Source organism: Electrona antarctica, assembly GCF_951216825.1.
Source record: "Electrona antarctica genome assembly, chromosome: 16".
NCBI lineage: Eukaryota > Metazoa > Chordata > Actinopteri > Myctophiformes > Myctophidae > Electrona > Electrona antarctica.
The window spans coordinates 23,900,500-23,923,927 of NC_136797.1; the positions used below are offsets into that span (position 1 = coordinate 23,900,500).

General features: G+C 43.2%; 1 protein-coding gene across 1 annotated transcript in view; it reads left to right on the forward strand.

The window, feature by feature from the left end:
- The window catches only part of kdm2bb (lysine (K)-specific demethylase 2Bb), a gene marked incomplete at its 3' end in the record, with an annotated part of 48,370 nt that overhangs the window by 8,876 nt on the left and 16,066 nt on the right, over positions 1-23,428 (forward strand). The window contains exons 10-17 of the mRNA XM_079524313.1: positions 1,920-2,046; positions 2,503-2,939; positions 3,150-3,236; positions 18,736-18,966; positions 19,680-19,823; positions 20,501-20,587; positions 20,933-21,256; positions 22,045-23,144. Of these exons, the coding sequence (XP_079380439.1) occupies positions 1,920-2,046; positions 2,503-2,939; positions 3,150-3,236; positions 18,736-18,966; positions 19,680-19,823; positions 20,501-20,587; positions 20,933-21,256; positions 22,045-23,144 (2,537 nt within the window). The remainder of the gene's footprint in view (positions 1-1,919; positions 2,047-2,502; positions 2,940-3,149; positions 3,237-18,735; positions 18,967-19,679; positions 19,824-20,500; positions 20,588-20,932; positions 21,257-22,044; positions 23,145-23,428) is intronic.

Genomic DNA, 23,428 nt, shown 5'->3' on the forward strand with positions numbered 1-23,428 from the left:
TGCCCTTTCCAGACCACGAATGCAGCATTTACTATGGTGAAAGAAATGCTAGTGCCACTCCTTTCCTTGCCATGCCGGCAGGCAGCATTCAGGAGAATTGCTTTTTTTCCCCCGAAGTCTCCTGAACTTGAACACAGTATTTTGCGCTGAACAAATTTGTTTAGAAATCCATGTCGTTACACCGCATCTCCACTAGGTAAAGACTAAAGAGTGCTGAGTTGCGCCCCCAAAAATAGCTGATCTACAAGCTCTCAACGTGTCGCAGCGCGACGCGTTGTGAGCTTGTAGATCTGCTATTTTCGCTATTTTTGTTCAAAAGTGCCCTAATAGAAACTGCAGGTTTTATATTCCTGGAAAGATACCATGCTATAATCGAAGCCATTGTTCTCGCATTACAACAAAAATAAAATAAAACCTGCCTAACGATGATGTCACTGACGCTGGTACATATCATTTGTGACAGCACTGTTGTTTTCCAATATAGCCTCTGTAGTAGGACCATGCAGCATTTTAGTTTTGTGCAGAATTCTGGGAATCATAGTTGCAACACACAGACAACAGACGTGTCATCAAAAACACTACTAAAATGAATGCTATGCATGAATGCAGTATGACTTTAACCCAGTTTGGGCGGGAACCCCTTTTGGTGTTAGCATTATGTTATGCTTTAGCTATTGAAAAATAGCAGATCTACAAGCTCATAGCGTGCCACCGAGTGGCGCGCTACGAGCTTGTAGGTCTGCTATTTTTGAAAAATTGAAGAACCACTGAGATAGAAACATAGCTTTTTCAGAAAACTGTCAGGATGTAGAAGACATTTTTAGAATCTGATCTCAGGTCAAAATGGGTCAAGTAGTCAGATGGGTGGTCTACGATCGACTTGGGAGATTTTCAAGTAGGCCCTGGTCCAGTAAAAGGTTGGGAACCACTGCTCTATTGTGATAAAGAGCTGATGGTAGGTGTAAGTTTATGCTTATGGAGTGACACTATTTGTTTTATTTCTTTGTGAAGCCATGAACAGAGAAACAGTTCCATTTGGCCCATTAGTGAATGTTCTATTTTTACATCTCAAGACAGAAAATGCATCTTCAAAATACAAGAGCATCACCCTGAGAGTGTTGATTTATGTGGAATACTGTCTCTCAGTGAGATAATTATAGACCCAGAGGCCTTGTTTCTGTGAGATAAATAGTATTTGCACGAGGCTGTAGTTGCCTGTTGAGATGCAAATGTGTTCCCTGAAAATAGGCTGTAAATGTCATTGTTTGTGTGTATGGCAAACTATCTTAGCAATTATTCTATCGATTCCTTTTTCGATTAATTTAATAATCGAGAATCGCAGGAAAACATTTGATTATCGATGAATGGTCGCTGTCGGGGGAAATAAATCAACCTCTCAGTCCTGACTGAATACTGAATATATAAAAAAACACGAAATATTACATAGTCATATTTGTCAGGTGAAACATACGCTGTCTCCGTTGTGCATCTTTCCTGCTCTCCACTTAGCTCATAACATTAGCCGCGCTCCGCTGCGGTGTGTGTGCATATGGGATTGGGTGAAATCAGACCTTCCGCGGTGCAGGTGTCATAGCTTAGGAGGCAGGCAATCATGAGTAGATCGCTAGTCGCTACTACGTGATTGGCTGGCGGCGTTTCTGGCAGCGTTTCAGAGTATGGGGTCAGACTCTCATTGGCTTAGGTGGCATGGGGTGAGACTCCCATTGATGACTAGCTCGCTCCATTGATGACTAGGTCGCTTACATTTCATGAGCTGTCATTAGTCAGGTTTCACCTGACCAAGAAAAGGCAATACACGAAAAGAAAAACTGTAGTTCAAGACTACTCATACTTTTATGAGTAGCTTATTGATGTCTCACATTTGCTCAGATTGTGACAAATCTGATCTGTGGTTTCAGGTTCATTCCAAGTTCCGTTACCCATTCTACAATGAGATTTGCTGGTATGTCGTGGAAAAGTATGTGCACTGCCTGACCAAACGGTCCTACCTTTCTCAGGAGTTTCGCAGTGAGACCATGATAATGGGTGAGTGGAAATAAAGCTCCTTCACCACATGGAATCCATAACATTGCTGGATAATACAGAAAGGGCAGTAGATAGCCACACACACATAAACACAGACACAGACGCACGCACGCACGCACGCACGCACGCACGCACGCACGCACGCACACCATTTGATTTAGATTAGACTAGTTTGAATTTAATTTGGATTCAGACATCAAGCAATGACAACATGAGGCAATACAAATCAAGAGCATAGCACAGGGAAACATCTTAGTTTAACACAAGTTGACCCACTGCACTGGATAGTTAGGATGGGTAAAATTCTACATATTCTACATAATGTTCAAATGTACTGAAAACGTTCTCCAACGGCAACTAACAGGGATTGCAGTGATACTGTATCTTTGGTGGATGGACATGACGGGTGTTTTACTGCAACTCAATGGTGACGGCATCCCTTCTCCTTTCCTTCAGATCTTGAGGCAAAGACAAGTACAGAGAGCCCCTTCTCTGACTCCCGGAGCCAGGACATGGACGAGGAGGACTCATGTGACATGCAGGCCACGGATGAGCAAGATGAAAAAACATACAAAGTCCCCGAGGGCACTCCCTGCTCCCCTGATAACCCAAAGACCAAAAATGGTGACTTGTGCAGTCCACAACCCCTCAAAGCTGTTTCATCCAATGACTCAGAAGACACTTGTATCCCGACTTCTGCTCACCCTCTGGATGTACCCAGACACCCGTCAGACTCCCTGGAGTCAGAGTCACACAGTAAATGGACTCACTTGACGGAGTTTGAGCTGAAGGGTCTCAAGGCCCTAGTGGAGAAGCTGGAGGCCCTCCCTGAAAATAAGAAGTGTGTCCCAGAGGGCATAGAGGACGCACAAGCCCTGCTGGAGGATATGAAGGTAAGGCCAGATTTTTTTTTACATGGTTGTGTGCCGTGATGCTCACTGAAAATAGCAGATCTACAAGTTCACAATGTGGCACGCATGCAATGCTTTGTGGCAAATCAGGCTTAGAATGCACTGCTAGATCACTGAAAACATGTACGTTTTTGTACGAACCAGAGCTGAAACTATTGCTCCTCATGCGCCGTCTCGTGTCTGACTCACCAGGTGGTCTTAAAAGAACACGCAGACGATGACCCCAAATTGGCGATCAGTGGAGTGCCTCTGGTCTGCCGGCCGAAGAAGATTATAAAGGTGAGTAAATATAAGACTTTCACTGTTGTTTTTCAACTTTGTATTTTAATAGAATAGAGGGTATGCGCATGCATAAAGTGAATGGCAGATTGAGTGGCAAAGTGAATTTAATGTTGTTTAAAGTAATTTAATGCAATCAAATAGGACTTTTCTGTTTGGATGACTTTTCTGTTTGGATGTATGGGCTGACAAGGCCAGAAAGTCGTTTTTTGTCACTCAGTAGGCGTTCCCGCATAACTTCCGGGTATGATGATGATGTCACGCGCATACCCTCTATTATCTGTTTCTAATTTTAACGTTTTAACGTGCCGGTCCGGGGATACAAACTGGCAACCTTCCGGTATCAAGACCGCTCCGCAAACCGTTCGGCCACCGCTGCCACAAATGTGTGTGATGCTTCAGGCTAGATTTGTCAGTGGATTGTGTTGGGTTATTCTTTTTTTCCCTTTGGTAGGGGAAGGGTCCTCTTTTTATGCATGGTTAGGTTATAGAGATCTGAGCATTGCACCGATCTTCTTTTCTCTGTGAAGAAGTTGTACCACGAGTGGGTAGAAAGGTTGTCTGGCATTTTTGCAATCAGAAGGACCACCGGTTCGCCTCCCGGCCCCGGTCTGTGTTGAAGTGTCCCCCCCCCGAGCACTCATCATTCATAACCATCTGAGAAGCCATTCGCTGGTAGAAGCTGATAATGGAATTTACCTATTTACCCATTAGGTAGATGTAATAGTATATATGAAAAATCACACCCGTGTGAACTGAGTGGTGCAAGGTCTTATATAGCCTGATCAGCTGTGGTCTGACGTCACACACTAACCATAGCTACCATGCTAATTTTTTGGGGCCACGTACAGGTACACGGGTACATACACGGGTACACGGGTACAGACAAAGCTGGTTGTTGGAGTGGTTTGCACCACTCAAAAATAATCAAAAACATTATACGTGGACACGGAACGCTCATCTGTCATGGGGCCTCCAGGGGCCACGTCATCAGCATATTTAACCCATTTAGACCTGAGTTAAAAACATTCACTTTCAAACATTCATTTTTCAAAAATAGCAGACCTACAAGTTCATAGCGCGGCACTCGGTGCCGCGCTATGAGCTTGTAGATCTGCTATTTTTCAATAGCTAAAGCATAACATAATGCTAACACCAAAAGGGGTTCCCGCCCAAAATGAGTTAAACAGTTATTGTAGGTGGTTTTATCTGTAGAAGAGGACAAGACACATCCCTGTGGGGTATTGTCGAGGGGCGCTAGCGCCTCCTGTATATACTGGTTTAATGTTTGTTTTTAGTTCAATGTTCGTTTTAAAAACGCCATTGACAATGAAGGGAAAATGTACGTCATATTGTCCCTCATTACGTCATATTGTCTCTTTATTGTTAATGGCATTTAATGTTTGTGTTGGCACCGTTTGTTTTACATCTCCATTACGTCACCTAATCAACATGAGTTAGACTTTAATATATTAGCGCCCCTCACTTCACATGGGTGTGATTTTTTGTTATACTTATTGCATTCTGAATTCTTTGCCTTTTGTATTCTGGATGTTGTATATTATATTACATCTCCAAACTGGCATGGGAACGCCTCAGAAATTGCTAATATTGGAGAGGGACGTCTGGAGGTTCTCTGCAGGAACTGTTGCCCCCCATCCATCAATGGATGGACAAAATCCTTAATCCATAAAACCCAAGTGCTGTCTGTTGTTGACTTGTAGTCCTTGGAAGGCATTGCATAAGTGTTTGTGTTCACTTTGTTAACCCATTTTGGGGCGGGAACCCCTTTTGGTGTTTTAAACATTGTGTTATAATTTAGCTATTGAAAAATAGCAGATCTACAAGCTCGTAGCGCGCCACCGAGTGGCGTGCTACGAGCTTGTAGGTCTGCTATTTTTGAAAAATCGTGAAAATGTGGCACACATCTTTGAATGTATATTCTTTCAGAGCGAACGTTTTTAACTCAAATCTTTGCTTCTGAGGCGTTCCTGGAACAACATATTTTCAGATGGGGGTTGGTGGCCAATTACATATCATTTTTGGGGTTCTTGACATGAAATATTGAGCACCACCGATACAGAAACATCTTTCAGAAAACTGTCAGAATTTAGAAGACATTTTTAAAACTTCGACGTCAGGCCTAAATGGGTTAAAAGCAGATCAAAAGGTCTGTAAATAGCATCATATGACACTCATATGACATATTGAGTTTGGACAATCAGAGTGCCTGTCCATGGTGTCCAGAAGAGTTATAGGAAGCTGGAATGGCTGTGCCAACCACACCGCCCAGCTGAGCTGCACACTCCTTCAGCACACTCAGCTGTACCTTGGAAAGGATGGAGAGGACCTTAGCACCTTACACTCATCCATCCTGGCTAGTGCAGGGGCAGAGCTGGTGTCGTCCTCCAGGTGGTCAGTCCTTTTAACCCATTTAGGCCTGACGTTGACATTTAAAAAATGTCAGCTTTCTGAAATACCTCATGTTTCTATATCAGTGGTGCTCAATATTTCATGTCAAGGACCCCAAAAATGACCGACCCCCATCTGAAAATATGTTATTCCAGGCAGGAACCCCTCAGAAGCAAAGATTTGAGTTAAAAACGTGTGCTCTGAAAGAATATATATTCAAAGATTTGTGACACATTTTCACGATTTTTAAAAAATAGCAGATCTACAAGCTCGTAGCGCGGCACCAAGTGCCGCGCTACGAGCTTGTAGATCTGCTATTTTTCAATAGCTAAAGTAGAACAGAATGCTTAAAACACCAAAAGGGGCTCCCGCCCCAAAATGGGTTGAACCCGGCCTAGAAGGTGTTTATCTGCTCTGAGGAGGAGAGAAGGAGGCAGCATCTGGGCTGGTTTCTTAGCTCCATCCATAGTTGAAGTTTACCAAGCCTGTTTTTGAGTGGTGTAAACCACTCCTACGACTGGCTTTGTTAGTTTACGTGTCTGTCTGTCTGTCTGTCTGTCTGTTCGTACCAAAAAATGAGCATGGTTGCTATGGTCACCCAGTTCACACGGGTGTGATTTCATTACGTCAGACATTACGTCAGACCACTCAGTTCACACGGGTGTGATTTTTTTTGTATGGCTTCAGTTCCTTTTTCAGTAAATTAACATGTTTTTGTCTCCCTGTCTGTATGAACTGTTTTGTCGTTGTTGTTGAGCCAGTGTTTAAGCTCTCTGGTGACCAGAAGCTTACGTCGGGATAAAGTCTGATGTCACGACCTCACTACTCTGGAAGAACATCTGACAGTCAGTCAGTGATCTGACAATACCCTGGTATCAGCGTGTCCATAGTCATTATTCGAAAGCTGAATCGTTTTTGAAAAGGATCTCCAGTGTTTTCAAATATAAATCACACTCGTGTGAAGTGAGGGGCGCTCTTATCACCATACATCATCACATTCCGTGCTCAGCCAATCAAATCATCACACTCCATGGTACACACACACGCACGCACGCACACGCGCGCGCGCACACACACGCACACACACACACACACACACACACACACACACACACACACACACACACACACACACACACACACACACACACACACACGCACACACACACGCGCGCACACACACGCAGCTAAATGTCTGTATTTTGACAGCAGTAGAACCGTGGAGAAGGCTGGGTCTGGAGACAAATGGGCTATATCCCTAAACCTATTTGTCATTTTTTTACTATTTTGAAAAACCTTTTAAAATAGTTCAAATAGCCGATCTACAAGCTCACAATGTGTCGGTGTAGATCGGGGTAGTTGAACTATTTTAAAATGTTTTTCAAAATAGTAAAAAAATGGCAAATACGTTTAGGGATAAGGGGTAAGGAAGGGGTGGCGCAAGATAGGGCCCAATGTGCTTGGTGTGTGTGCATCACAGATCCACCGTCTGGATCCTGGAACCACACTTTGGGGGCGACTGTGGCTCAAGAGGTAGAGCAGGTCGTCCAATGATCTATGGGTCGGCGGTTCGAATCCCGGCTCTGAACCCCAAATTGCTCCCGATGTGCTGGTTGGTACCTTGCATGGCTTCCGCCGCAATCGGTGTATGAATGAATGTGTGTGTGAATGGGTGAATGTAATGCACAATCTATGTAAAGCGCCTTGGATATAAGCGCTATATAAATGCACCATTTAACATTTACACTTTGAGGTCAGTCTGGAGCTATGTGAAACTCCATATTTGGGCATATACCAACGTCATCAATGTGAGATTCTCTAGTATGGAGGACATCATGAATATGAATATATGATGTCAGAGATTCTCTACTACGGACGCATTCACAGCTATGGACAGCATAGGGAAACCACACGTTATTAGACTCTAATAACGTTTGAAAAAATTAAATAAAAATCACACCCCTGTGAAGTGAGGGGCGCTCTCATCATCATGACGTGAAACGGACACCATGCCTCTCAGACACTATGACGTAACATTCTCCATTCATTGTCAATGAGAATTGCATGTTTGTTTAAGACAACTAAGGTAACTAAAAGATGGATGTGGGAGGGGCTAGCTAGGGGCTCTCGTCATCATACATCATCATGCCAAATCAACCAATCAAATCGTCACATTCCGTGCTACAAACACAAACAAACAAAAAAATACACACAAACACACAAAGCTGTGCATAGGAATAATGATTTAGTGTGCTCACCGTTCCTTTTATAGTGGGCTCACTAAAGTTTTACTTTTTTTACTTTTTAGTTTGAAGCGGGCTATGCTGTGTTTTCTTTTCCTGTTGGTAGACATGGCCGTGAGTTCCCACCTGATGTTGTGTGGGAGTCCAGCCCGCTTCAGACCGTACTGAATGACTGCTAGCTTGCATAAGGCCTTCAGACACGGACACAGGTCGAAGATGTACACGTGAATGATCTGATCGTAGTCCATTCTGTACGTACCAAAGACGACGCTACGATCTCCTACCATGCAGCCACAGTACAGCATAAGGATCGGGCCTTTCCCCTTGGCCTCGACCTGCTTCCAAGACAAGGTCTCTGGATTGAACTTCCACAACAGATGGTTCTGTGTGCTGTTTGTGTACCACCTGGATATGCCACGATATATGTATAGCTCGCCATTGTAGGCAAAGGCCGAATGCCCCCAGTATCCTCCCGGAAAACGCGGCGCATAAGCCGTGCTCAGCCAGACGTTGGTCTCCGTGTCAAACACCCTGACGTTGTTGTGGAACGTGCGATGGTCCTGTTTCCCCCCGAACACGAGCATCCTCTTCCCGATGATGGTCGCGGAGTGAAACGACGAAGCGAGTGCCGGAGTGCCGCTGGTCTTGATTAAAGACCAGACCATCATGGCGGTGTCCAACTTGTACGTGTCATTGGTGTAAGTCAGCCTGCTTCCTCCGTAGATATACACAACCTTACCCAGGACACAGGCCGAGTGGTAGCACCTCCCCTGTGGAACGCTGCCAGAAACCTTGGGCTTGGACCATCTGTGGGTGTCGACGTCGAATGCATAAAGGACGTTGCAGTACTCCCTTGTGTACTTAAACCCACCCCAGATGTAGATGATATCCTTTATCAGCACGGCCGTGTGGCCCACGCGTTGGGGAACCTCAAGGGGACGCCCTCTTCCGGCCGTCACCACGGGCAACTTTAGCCACTGCAGAGACACCGTATTGAAGACATGCACATCAATCTGGCCTTGCACGTCGGTCATCGGATCATTGGAACCGTTGAACATGGACAGTCCTCCCCCTAACGAGTACACCTTGTCACCCACTGCCACAGCAACATAACCGGCTGTCTTTGGCACGCCCTTCTTATGAACTGTCCAGGACATCATCTCTATCTTGCCCTGTATCAATGTCTCTCTCTCTCTTCTGCGTGTCTGTCTCTTGTCTATGTGTAGTGTCTCACTGGGTGGCCTCACTAAGTCTCTCTCTTTCACCATCTAAGTCATCGTCGACAACATTGCAATACCTTATGTAGTCTTGTTTGACATCATACAACACAAACTGTTGCCATATACATATGCCATAAACTGTCACACTTTCTCACATTTACAACACAACTTTAAACAAGCGTTGAATGATTCGTTCAAACTCATCTTTTGGGTGAATGAAATGACCTATATGTCACTTCCTGAATAGATCCGTGTAGTCAGTTCAGTCCAAGACATAGAAATAGCAAGACATGCCATCTCTGGTTTACTTCCCGTATCTGTGTGAAGTGGACTGATTACTTTTTAGGAGACGGGAGGCAGGTTAGTCTATTACTTCCAATGGGAGAGTGAACGTGAACACAGCTTCTGAACCATTTTAGCTCCATGGTCACTGAACTAAATAGTGGACCCTATCATCATCACAAGCCACACAATATTCCCAAGATTTTTATATTAAAACCTTTTTCAGAGAGACAAATCAGGAGAAAATCTACTGTATTATCGACCTTTCAAGATCTAGCACCAGTAAACATACAGTAGGACGTTCGCGAGATTTGCCATCTGACGGTGCCCACTTAGGAAACCATTTGTAGGATTTGTGTACCATGTTGCCTCTAGTGGTTCCAATCGGGGTGGTGTATCTTCCTAAATTAACAATCTTTGGTTCAGTTGCAAATGCTAACTTTTGATTGGCTAAAGAGGCGGTTCCACCATTCCTTTTTCCGTGGACTAAACCTGATCCGCATTATTTCCTTATTAAATTCTTATCTTATGTTAGCTTATTCTTATCTAAAATGAGACATAATTACAATGAAAAATCCATATTGTCTGTTCTCTCATATTGAATCAGCCACCCTTAACAACCAATTGAATCACGTCTGATTTCAAGTACAGTGCAGTTTTACAAAGCCTTTTATGAAAATATTATAAAAGGGGTATTTTTATAAAATACTCAATAGGTCCGTTTGAAACAGAAATCATTCTGTTAGCTTAAAATGCAAACATTAAACTTCATCAAGAAGTAATATCAGTAGTACTAAATAATAATAAACGAACAGAAAAGAACACGTTTCAGACATACAGTAGTACAATGGAACCGTTGTATTGTATAGTTGTCATATTCTTCCAACATATGGATTTGATTTATATTGAATTATGTGCCTCTTAAGGCCAGCTGCTGGTCTTGGGGGCCTCTTTGTATTTGCCTTTTGGAATAAGATGCCATCTGTCCCTGGGCTGTACCGGTCCCCCTAGCTCTCCTACCCTGTAATACTCATGGATATAATCCCACCACTTCTGCATTCTCTCCCCTCACCGGCGGAGGACTGACATCCCTATAGCGAGTTATCAGATGTATCATAATGCATAGGGGGCTTCCTATTGGTCCTTGTGCTTCTCTGTACCCCTCCTCTCATAGAGGGAGTAGTCCATATTCATGAGGAAAAGGCGCCTCTGCTTTCCACTGTGCTGGCTGCGTGTTTTTTTTCCCCTCTTCACATCTGCTGGTGGTGGTATTGTGGAGCTGTGGAGTCGGGAGGGAGGGCCGTAGGGTAGACATCAGCAGTAGCGGTAGGAGGAGGAGGAGGAGGAGGAGGAGAAGGCTGCAGCCATGTCAGTTCGCTGTGTGCTGGACGCTGTGTGAGAACCAGCCATGGCAATGTCGCTGAGCGCTGACGATGAAGACTACGACTCTGACACTGAGCAGGTTAGCACACTGAACCCCTTGCAGGCATGCAGACACAGTCGGGCCACCAAAGCGATGCCGTCTGTCAGACAGAGAGCATTGAACAGCGTCTCAGAGGGCAGTGAGGAAATGGAGCCACCTGAAGATAAATGAACTGTTTGCGTTTTCCTCCTCGCTAGTTTTTCTTTTCTTTTCTCCCCCCTTTCTCCTTTATGCCCTTTGTTGTTGCGAGGTTTATTGACATTGGTTCATGTGTTTATCTATGTTTGTATGTGGGGGTGCATGTCGGGCAGGTAAACGCAGCAAGGAGTTGTTTAAACATCTCTGCTCCTCTGGGCAGTTGTTGGTTGTTCCAGAGGAGAGAGGGGAAATGACAAACAAGGGTGATGCGTGGAGATTCAAGTATAGATACAGATGAAGAGGGGAAGATGAATGATTAATAGTTGTGTCTATTTGGTTGTGTTGTTGAGACAAGTGAAGTTGTTCCCATCTGAAAGAAGCTTTTCCTCAGAATTCTGTTCAACTATTTATTGGTTTATTGGAGAGTCAAGTGAAATTTAATGTAGACATTTTCTGTTTAAAGCTTTTATATTTAAGATAATGTTTACTCAGCAAAAACATGTTTGGTTAGCTTATGTCTCCCCACATAATGCAACTCTACTACTGAGCCACACCCCCTTAGATTAATACATTGGCTACCTAAGTGTTGGGAGGAGGAATTCATTATTTGTGATATTTTTTTTTCTTTTTTACACAACTTTTTGCTGGACATGCAAATGCAGTAAATGGTTTAACTTAGTGCCAGTTCCTAGAAAGTCTAGAAAGCAATATAAATGGATTATGTGCGTGTTGCTGATATCAGCTGTGATTTTATAACTTTTGAACACACCTGCACCTGACACAATTATCACATGCATTTGAAAGTTATTCAGAATGCCATTATAGCTTGTGTTCAGTTTTGTATTAAAGTTGAACACTTCTAGAATGACTGATTGCAGTGTCTACGTATCAGGTGTGTAAGACCACACTCTGGACACTGAAAAGGTTTTAAGTAGAACTTCCAATTATATAAATAACAGTAGTCAAATGGCATGAAGCTTAACTATGCTAATGTACATAGTGAAAAAACTGTTTAGTGATAATGTGAGCTAGCTTGTAGATCTGCTATTTTTGATTTATTTAATGTTTTTGTATAAAATGTACAGTTTGCTCAAAATAATGATGCCACGTGGTTAACACATTGACTGCTGCTGACGTATGTCATTTAATACGTATAGCCATCTATTGTCTGCGGCTGACGTATATACGTTTTATATCACTTTGTATGGATCTGAAACGGAACCATTAAAAAACAACTTTTAGCCCTGAGCCGGTTGCTAGGCAACGCCTTCCTCACCGTGCTTGTGCCTGTGTAGACTACTGTTATAATTACCATCTGCTCTCGCTGTTTTCTCTGAAACTACGTCGCTGTCCGCTGTGCTGATCAGATATCCGAGGTTCGGATCTGATTTCAGATTTTTCACAGCATCGCGATTGAACATTGAACATTAGCATTTTCTTCTCCTGTCATTTGCCGATACGGAAACTCACGCTTGAGTAGTGATCTCCCCAATTCCGGCCCATGCAAGCTAACTACCACTTGTGGCCATACAGCAGCAGCGAATGTGTTAAATTGAATAGTTGAAGTGCATCCACCAGACTAAAATCCATCCCTCCAGAAATATGCAAACATATTCTTTTCAATTTCCATCTCCTGTGCATTCCTACAATCAACCTAATTATAAGAGCACCATGCTTTCACAAATTATTTTAGATAGTCGATCAGATAGATAGACAGACCTTTATTGTTTCCATGATGTAAATTCAGTTGTTATGGCAGTACAGCAGAAAAAATCAGACACAAAAACTACTACTACTACTACTACTACTAATATACTAGTAATGTACAGAAACAACAACAACAAGCCCCAAAGAATGTCAAAGTGTACATATACAATAATCAAGCCACCTGCCAGCAAGCAAATTAATTATTACAATCGTTACAATTCTTGCAGAAGTTAATGTGAACAGAACTGTTTTGCAGTTTAAAAGAAAAACATTGAAATGACTGTGACATCCAGCAATTTAGTGAGAACAATTACAGGAACATGTTTTAAAATCCCAGAGGGACCATGGTCTGGAATTAAACTATAGAACTTGGACAACACAGACAAATGTTAGGGCCAGCTGTGCTTTGCACAGTTACACAAATATGAATACCACCTTTTGGAATAGGGCGTAGCTTATCCCCATGCATACTGTATGTATGTGTACAGTACCACTTGTACTGAAAAAAGACTAGCTGTACTGATGTTGTGGTGACTTATATTCACCAGTGCCAGCTGCTCTGTAATTTGGCTGTGTCTAAAGTAACGTAGACATTTTAGGACATACGTCAGTTTCTCACACTATTGAGTCCTAAAGGCTAATTAATTTATCTATAATACAGTATAGAATTATTCTGGGACAAACAGAAAATAATTAAGCAAAAATAGCAGATCTACAGCCCGATTTTGGTGAAGAGATTTGATGGAGAGGGGAATAAAGGGAGGGGACCTAGTATAGAACCCAGTGGGACTCCAGTCAATGAAGTATTCACTGTAGGGATTAACCCATTTTGGGCGGGAACCCCTTTTGGTGTTAGCATTATGTTGTGCTTTAGCTATTGAAAAATAGCAGATCTACAAGCTCATAGCGCGCCACCGAGTGGCGCGCTACGAGCTTGTAGGTCTGCTATTTTTGAAAAATCGAAGAACGACTGACATAGAAACATTTTTTTCAAGTGGTTTAAGGCTGCACTCAATAGTATCTGCTACAAGTGAAGTCACATTCCTTCAGCTAAACCATTTCTGATGAGTTATACTCTCCTATATTTATTACGGTACTTTGATTTAACTGTGCTGTTTATAGTAGCTAGATAGAGATCACTGCCAGGTTTACAAGAACTTCTTTGAGCTCACTTTAGGGTGAAGCACTTCGACCAATGTCATCACTGTGTCATCACTCGTCTACATTTTTCTTTTGGGATTTTATTATTTGGTAGTCTTGTGTATAGGCCAGATAATCGGAGCTCTCTGCTAAACTGGGTGGTAAGGAACCATTCAGATATGTACAAAGATAACTGCATTGCAGAAACAACGAACAATTTTAGGGTGGTCCTTCATATTGAGATGGTGTCAGGATTGGTTTTCAAAGGAGTGGGCTGGGCATACGTTTTTTAGCGCTGGTGTTCTCCGCTGTTCAAGCCCATATATACAATTTAGATATCATCCCACCACGTATCAGGAGGCTGAGACAGACATGCATGATCGTCTGTGGTGATAGCTGGGCTGAATGATGTGTCACTTATAAGTCTTCTGATAACAAAGAAGCAGTCCCCGAACAGTTATCATGAACTCATCTTGCCTATGTTTATCCATAGGCAAGATGGATAAACTGGCTTATGGCCTGACAGTATACAAATGGAACTAGCTGTACCCGTTAGAGTTAACGTCAGAGTTACAGGCTTGTAAAGGGTCAATCAATTTGGAACCACCTTCCCCTCAAGGAATCCCCGGACCCCACTTTGAGAAGCACTGCCTTAAAAGATTAACTTGGCAGACATGGCGGATGGGAGGTGATTTAGGGGGAACATGTTGACAGCCGTCTCGAGACTAATGCTAATGTCTGTCTGTATAGTCCCGGTCTTGAGGTTTGTCGCCTGTGGCGTCTGTTCGAGAGGTACTTAAGACACTGCACATCAATATAGCCTAGTCATCAATAGGCCATAAGCTATCGTTTGAGTGAGACTTGATTTTATTTTTAGTCTTTCATTTCTGCTTCATTTCAATAGGACAAGGTTATTTGTAGAGCACATTTCAAAAACAAGGCGATTTAAAGTGCTCTACATAAACCATTAAGCATTGAGACATTAAGACGGAGGATTGAGAAACACATTAAACTGTAGAAGCATTTAAGACAGTGTAAGAGGAGACAGGAAAGGCGGGTTGGATTCAAACCGGGTCAGCTGCGGGCAGGACTTACTTATTAGCCTCAATGTATGGGGTATGCACTCGTACTCGTCGAGTCCCACGACATCCTGTTGTTTGAGATATTCAACCCATTCAGGACGGGAACCCCTTTTTGGTGTTTTAAGCATTATGTAATACTTTAGCTATTGAAAAATAGCAGATCTACAAGCCAAGATTTGTTGTCGACTTGAAGATTAGCAACTGATGCTATTTAAAATAAAGTAAAAACGCCCCAAAATAGGGGCGCCGTCACGTCAAGTGGTCAATAGAGATTAATTACACAGGCCATGCTCCAAATGTCTCCCTAATGTGGGATGTGAATTATCGATTCATTAGTTACTTATCAATTAGTTAATTGATACGTTTTGATAATCTTAATCGATCGATTAACCTGTTAGTTGATTAATTTCCCTCAATGTCTAACATACAAATCTACATTTTGCTGATATACAGAAATAATACAAAAGGCATATTATATTCCTTAATCAAATATTTATTTGACCATTGACGATATGGAGGCCATGCGATGGCATCTTTGTATGTGCGTTCCTCGGCCACCCAGCGCGCGCAGACAGCATTTACATTCACAGAAAACCACCCAATGATAGAACCGCATCATTTTCAATTATTGACGATGAATCATTAACTGTTAAGTTTAACCGACTAACTTCTTAACGGCGATTAATCCATTAACGATTAACTATTAACATCCCTACTCCCTAATACTGTCCAGTGTCCAATACTGTCCAATACTGTCTAATACTGTCTGTCTAATACTGCCGATTGATTGTCTGATTTCCCCAGTCATTCTGCTTAACCCATTTAGGCCTGACTTAGAAATGTATATCTTTTCTGAAATACCTATGTTTCTTTATCAGTGGTGCTCAATATTTCATGTCAAGGACCCCAAAAATTATATGTAATTGGCCGCCGACCCCCATCTGAAAATATGTATAGTTCCAGGGACCTCCTCCCAGAAGCAAAGATTTGAGTTAAAAACGTTCGCTCTGAAAGAATATATATTCAAAGATTTGCGACACATTTTGACGACTTTTCAAAAATAGCAGACCTACAAGCTCGTAGCGCGCCACTCGGTGGCGCGCTATGAGCTTGTAGATCTGCTATTTTTCAATAGCTACATTATAACATAAATGTTTAAAACACCAAAAGGGGTTCTCGCCCAAAATGGGTTAATGGCTATCATTACAGTGAGTTGATCTAATGTGCTCTGGAGTGTGCTTTCTCTCTTTTTTTAGTTTGATAATCTTAATACTGTTCTTATTGGTTACAAGTCTCTGTGTGTCATAGACTATTCTGGCAGGGAATGGAACGAGGCTGTTGCTATGCTGATGCTAGGAAAATCTGCACTGCTGACACACACGCGCACACACGCACGCACGCACACGCACACACACACACACACACACACACACACACACACACACACACACACACACACACACACACACACACACACACACACAAAATGAGATCTTTATTTCCCAAAGCGATGCTCTCTTTACAGTACAAATTCATTTTTGTGCAGTATTTCCTCTAATCTCTGTTCTGCTCTCACTTGTGGTGTCACTGACAATATTGCGATGAAACATCCAATTGGGTCCTGAAACCAGGAATACCAGGAACTTAATTGACCGGCGTCCCCCAGGGCTCTATCCTAAACACTCCGGGGTTTTTTTCTCCTTTCTTGCGAAAATAGTCAATCTACAAGAACACAACGTGAATTTGTAGATCTGCTATATATATTTTCCCTGGATTTTCTCCCATTATGTCTTTCCCAGTATATAGGAAAAGGTTTGCATCTGTGGACTGGTTCTCAATGTCTGGGTCCAGGGACCACCAGGACCCCCCACATGGTTCCATTTACCCATTTAGACCTATAAGGGTCCATTTGGACCCCTGGTGGGCCCCGCACCAGATGTTGAGAAACAGTGCTGTGGTTACAGTGTGTGTAATGTCTCTTTCTAGTTGGTATATCTGAAAGTGAGGAGGACGTGAATGCGAGGAGGAACAGAATGTAACAAGGACAATGACTGCGGAGATCAAAAGGCTTGTCTTCTTCATTACACAGTACTATTAACCCATTTTGGGCGGGAACCCCTTTTGGTGTTTCAAGCATTCTGTTATGCTTTAGCTATTGAAAAATAGCAGATCTACAAGCTCATAGCGCGCCACCGAGTGGCGCGCTATGAACTTGTAGGTCTGCTATTTTTGAAAAATCGAAGAACGACTGACATAGAAACATAGCTTTTTCAGAAAACTGTCAGGATGTAGAAGACATTTTTAGAATCTGATCTCAGGTCAAAATTGGTTAAATAGGTCACATCTTATTTCTTCTGTAATAAATCAGTCATGTGGTGATGTGCCCTGTATGTCATAGCGATTCATGCCGAGTGAAAAAGCCTCTGTTTCTCTTTGAGCCTGGCAGAACCTGAATGGATTTTAAAGTGGTCTCGCTGACTTGTACTATATCCTATCCTATATCCCGTCTCCCCCTGCTCTTCACTCTGTCTTTATTCTTCATCCCTTTATACTGAAAACTAATTACAAATGGCAGTGCTTGTATGAAAGATACATATAGATAGTTTCACCCACTTGTTTATGCCTGTGAACCTGTAATGGGACAATAAGCCTGATTCTGATGTGGACGACAGTTTGTTTACTGTATTGCTGTTGTGCAAATATGAGTTGATGCACATTGCCATTTTGATTGTGTGTGCACCCCTTTGTGTGTGTGTGTGTGTGTGTGTGTGTGTGTGTGTGTGTGTGTGTGTGTGTGTGTGTGTGTGTGTGTGTGTGTGTGTGTGTGTGTGTGTGTGTGTGTGTGTGTGTGTGTGTGTGTGTTTCATAATTTTAGAAATATAGTGCTTTCAAATTTGGGAATTTTATAATGGTGTGTGTGTGTGTGTGTGTGTGTGTGTGTGTGTGTGTGTGTGTGTGTGTGTGTGTGTGTGTGTGTGTGTGCACTGCAGGTGTGAAGTTCTTGAATGTCTTCAATGTAAATGAATTGAAATGTGTCAGGGGTTTTTATGTGTTTGGTTGGGGGTATTTTCCCTTTGAGTGGTTTACATGCAGCCCTTCACTATTGACCGAGTGCCACTAACAGCGAAAAGCTGCGGTTATTTAGCCTTTTGTAAAATCCTGAGTGGTAATTTAACACCGAGTGGACTATTCAGTGTTAAATAAAGTCTCAGAATGTCGCCGTGCAGAAGGATGAAATAGACTAGAGTGATTGAGGGTGCTCAATCACTCTAGTCTAAATTACATTTCTCTACAGCTCATTTCAGCCACTGGCATTTTTTAACTGCTGCACCAATGCCGTAGATAACAAAGGAATATGGCTTATGAATCACAAGTCAAGAAAACAAGGCTATTCAGTTATTTATGCCCAAAACAAAAATGAAGCAATATGTCTACACTATTGTATTCATCCTTTTTATTCCTATTATTGTACTATTCCCCCCCCCCCCCCGTCTTATTGTATTCTATTATTATCCACACAGTTGAGAAGCTTGAAGTAGAATATTTTACTGCCTCTATTATAGCCTATTGGATGTGACAATAAACAAACTTACAACGGTTTGGGCTTCCGTGCCAAATCTGGATTTTTCTTAATGTGTTTAGCATTTTATCGTTCATTGTACGTTTCCTCATCAGATATCTTTTGTTTGAAAATGGTTTCAAATGAGCAAAGTGCAATAATTTGATCCAGGCCTGCATGCGACTATCAACCTGATGTCTTGTCGGTTAGAAACCACCACCAATATTTATAACCAAAAAGCATTCTTTTTACCACTTGACAAGATACTCTTTCTCGCTTTTATCCTTGTATAGCCACGGCCCCCCAACCGGCCCAAACCCAAGATGGCGGCGTCCCCTGCATCAGCCGTCAAGTTGTCGGCTAGTCGCGGAACATCTGGCGCTAGGAGGAGACGGACGCGCTGCCGGAAGTGTGAGGCATGCCTGCGTACAGAGTGTGGAGAGTGCCACTTCTGCAAAGACATGAAGAAGTTCGGAGGGCCTGGTCGCATGAAACAATCCTGCATCATGAGGCAGTGCATCGCCGTGAGTCCCCTGCTCAAGAGTGCTTTAACTCATTCAAACTGGGAAAGCATCTGTGTGATTTGCAGTGGCGTGCACAGATAGACACTAGGGGGTGCTAGAGCACCCCCTGCCCTTTTGGCAATGTGCCCTTTTGAAAAAAAAGAAAAAACTTTTATTTTTATTTTTTTTACACTGTACAGTATGTGGACCATGGTGACATTGATCAATTCTTAATAAAACGCTTCTAATATATTATTTAGTCCCCAGAATCTATAAATCTCACACTATTTAGGCAACCGGCCGGTTCCACGCGCTGCATAAGGTGCCCTTTTTTTTTCCTTGAGCACCTGCCCCTCTAAATGTCTGTGCACGCCACTGGTGATTTGGCTATTCAAAAATAGCATACTGTTCCAATAAGCAATAACAGTCACTTCGTGGCGCGATAATTAATCAACAGGAACTTGGGTAAATGTCCTGCCCACAACTGTGGGGACTAGGGGGTTAGAATTCTATGAGGTGAAAAATGTTTTAATTCATGCTTTGAGGCACGAAAAATTGTCTCTAGAAATTGGAAAGTTTCATAGAAAATAGAAAATTATTTATCAGAAGTGTTTGTTATGTTTAGATCTGCGGTAGCAAGTAAGGCCGGCGATGGGTGTGAGTGACTGTGACCTCATTTAGTGGCATAGTGCTCTAAATGGTCTTCCATATTATTCTCCCCCCCCCCCCCCCAGCCTGTGCTGCCCCACACGGCGGTGTGTTTGGTCTGCGGCGAGGCAGGGAAGGAGGACACAGTGGAAGACGAAGAGGAGAAGTTTAACCTCATGCTCATGGAGTGCTCCATCTGCAATGAGATTGTTCATCCTAACTGCCTTAAGGCAAGTTAGTCAACTCATCACACATTGTCTTAATTGCTCAACTATGTATGGCAGTTAAATCTGTTTGCTGCCACTGTTGGTCTTGCCTCACATGGTTAAAGAACCAAGGTTCATATTTTAGGTTGTTATTAGAGAAAGTAAAAGATGAGTGTTAATTTATTTTCATTGCATTCATCATTCGAACATGGGGCTAAATACGTCTTTATTAACAAAATATTATGGCAATTTATTTTTTTATTATTTACTATAGTCCTACTAGACCCCAAGAAATTACATCTGGCCACAAAAGATCACAGGATCTACTGAATGTGAAGGTAGCCTACTGGGGGGAAGCCACACTGTGTGTCATAGGCTCAATATGTCAGTTTGACACATTCAGTAGATCCCGTGATCTTTTGTGGTCAAATATAATTCCTTGGGGTCTAGTAGGACTATAGTAAATAATAAAAAAATAAATCGCTATAAAAATTTGCAAAAAAATACATATTTAGCCCCATGTTCGAATGCCCCCGCCCCCTGTCAAAAACAGCTAAAATCCCTAAAACGAAAGAAAGCAGCAAATGAAAAATAATTAACACTCATCCTTTACTTTCTCTAATAACAACCTAAAACATGAACCTTGGTTGAAAAAAACTAAAGTTATCCTTTAACCATTCCCTTTCTTCTGTCTTACTCAGGTGAAAGATTCAGGAGGAGTTGTAAACGATGAGCTTCCAAATTGTTGGGAATGTCCAAAGTGTAACCATGCAGGAAAAACAGGGAAAGTAAGCATCTGCGTCAATGTCATTCTGTATATGCTTGATTATATTCTGTATGATGCTTTACTCACACTACAAAAATAGCAGATCTACAAGCTCACAGTGCACCGCAGTGCGTCGCGTTGTGAGCTTGTAGATGGTCTATTTTTGCCATGTCATGCCAGCGAGTGACACTGGCAAGTATAAATCAGGTTTCATACTCTGTTGTCACTTCGACATTAAAAGTATTGTTGAAACTATGAAAAGATAATTAAATACTGTAAGTGTATCGTACTAACAAAGTAAATCGTACTAACAAAGAGCTAAAGTATAAAGTTGTCTTTCCCGTTTTCTCACCTTTTGGCCTTAAAGCAAAAAAGGGGGCCAGGGTTCAAGTATGCGTCCAATCTTCCGGGCTCGCTGTTGAAAGAACCACGGCTAAACCGGGACATCAAAGAGGAGCCTGAGGTTCCCATGATGCCGACAGCGATGGGCACAGCCCTGGGTACCACGTCCGTAGTGAAAAGAAAAGCAGAACGCGATGAAACCTCAAAGAGGAAAGACGAGGAACCTCCTAAGAAACGTCCCCCTATGCTGTCTCTGGATACCTCATCTCGGCCCAGGCTTGAAGACAACCCCCTTAGGAAGAAGAGGAAACTATTTGATACCAATGATGAACCTGTCGTCAAAAAGAAGGTATGACTCTCCATTATACTCCAAGGTGATTCGACTGATCGACTCCAAGCTTGGCGCCAAATCTGTTCAAACTAATTCTAAATAAACCATTCACAATTTTACATTGAAATGTTATACCATTACATTGATTGATTGATTGATTGATTGAAATATTTATTAACAGTTTGCAGAATTACAGTACATTTCAAGCACAAACTCAATACAAAGACTGTTAACTGTGAGTGGACGACCCAATTAAGCATTACACTTGTTTACAAGAGGGTCCACCTTGTTCAATTCATCAAAACATTTAGAGACGTACAAATAGACACTTCTATATAGACAAAGAACAGAACAGGAATTCATCATAATGGAGGTAAAAAGGGAAAAGAAAAATATACAGTGAGGAGAAAAGGGGGTGGGTGGTGGGGGGGGGATTCAGATTTTTACGGGGGCCAGTTTCGAATTGCAGCCGTCCGTAGGTGCCCTTTGAGAGCGGTTTTGAAGGAGTCAAGGGATTCGCATGTCTTAATGACTGTTGGCAGGGCGTTCCACATTTTGGTGGCAAATAATTTAGTCCCTTGTTTGTGCCGAATCTGGGTTGTACATGGTTCGTTGCACTTCCTCTGGTGTTGTGGGTGTGGACCAGACCCATTGCAAGATGCTGTACTCTGTCGTCGACCCTAAGCCATTCCAGCCTGTCAAAGTGGGCAGGGGTGAGGTGGGTTTGGGGGTACAAAGAAGCTGCTTGCTCAAAATGGAAAATATTTGAAAGTGAAATGTGACAATTCTGTTCCCTTCCCTCACAGAAGAAGCACTCAAAACCCGAAGATTCCTTAACTACCAAATTGCTGCAGCAAATAAAGAAAGAAGACGACGACGGTGACGACGAAGAGGACCGAGAAGATCACGAAGAAGACAGATTTTCACTGGAGAGGCTTCGGTTGAAGGGAAAAAGGGAACCCGAGGAGGAAGAGGAGCAAGAAGAGGAAGAGGAGGAGGAAGAGGAGGAGGAGGAAGAATCCAAAAAGGAGAGACGTGGGAGTCTTGAAGAGAAAGCCAAGGTTCTTCTAAGTCCACTGCTGAGGACATCAGCTGCCAGAGAGAATGACCAATGTTCCTCCAACTCTCCCAGAGCTGGCACCAGCAATGACTCAGGTGACGCCCTGCAGGAGAAGACCTCTGGCCAGCTAAAGGCTCGGCAGCAGCAGCGCCGGCGACTCCCCAACAAGGAGCTCAGCAAGGAGCTGAGCAAGGAACTTAACCAGGAGATCCAAAAGACGGAGGACTGCGTGGCCAATCAGAACCGCAGGCCTTTTAAGACGGAGGACAATTGGCGCCCGCTGAAGGGCGAGGAGTCTTTAGCCGGTCAGATCCGTAAATCACTGAAGACGGAGGACTCGACCACCAATCAGAGCCGGAGGAGCCTTAAACTCGAGGAGGGCCTGGCCAATCAGAACAGACGACCGCCGAAAACGGAACAGGACGGCCTGGCCAATCAAAACCACAGGCCGGCGAAGACCGACACGTCGACGAACGAGAGGGAGGAGCCAAAGCCGAGGCCGCCGCTCAACAACGGGAGCAGCGACCTGGGCGATTGGTTGCGCCACAGCAGGGGGCGGGAGGTGAACGGGACCCCGCGCGGATTTTCGCCGCTGGGCTGGAACAGAAGCCCTCCGATAACGCCCATGTGCCCCCGTCCTCCGCCCTGCCGATCGCCGCCAAAGTGCATTCAGATGGAGAGGCACGTGATCCGGCCCCCTCCCATCATCCCCCCGCCCGACAGGCTGCCCTTAGACGACGGTGAAACGCACGTGATGCGTAGGGAAGTGTGGATGACGGTGTTCAGTCACCTGACTCACAGGGATCTGTGTGTCTGCATGCGTGTCTGCAGGACTTGGAACAGATGGTGAGTGTTGAGAGACTTGATTCACACAAACATAGCAGATCTACAAGCTCGCAACGCATCGCACTGTGATGCGTCGTGGGATTGTAGATGGGGGGTATTTTTGATACACGACTAACAACTAAGACTGTATGAAAATCAGACTTTAGACATTCTATATAGCCTTGAGTGAAGCTTGATTCATGTCCCTGCAGCAAAAATAACTTTTGCGTTTTCATCAACACTTTGTCACCGAAGCATAAATCCGACTTAACCCATTCTGGGCGGGAACCCCTTTTGGTGTTAGC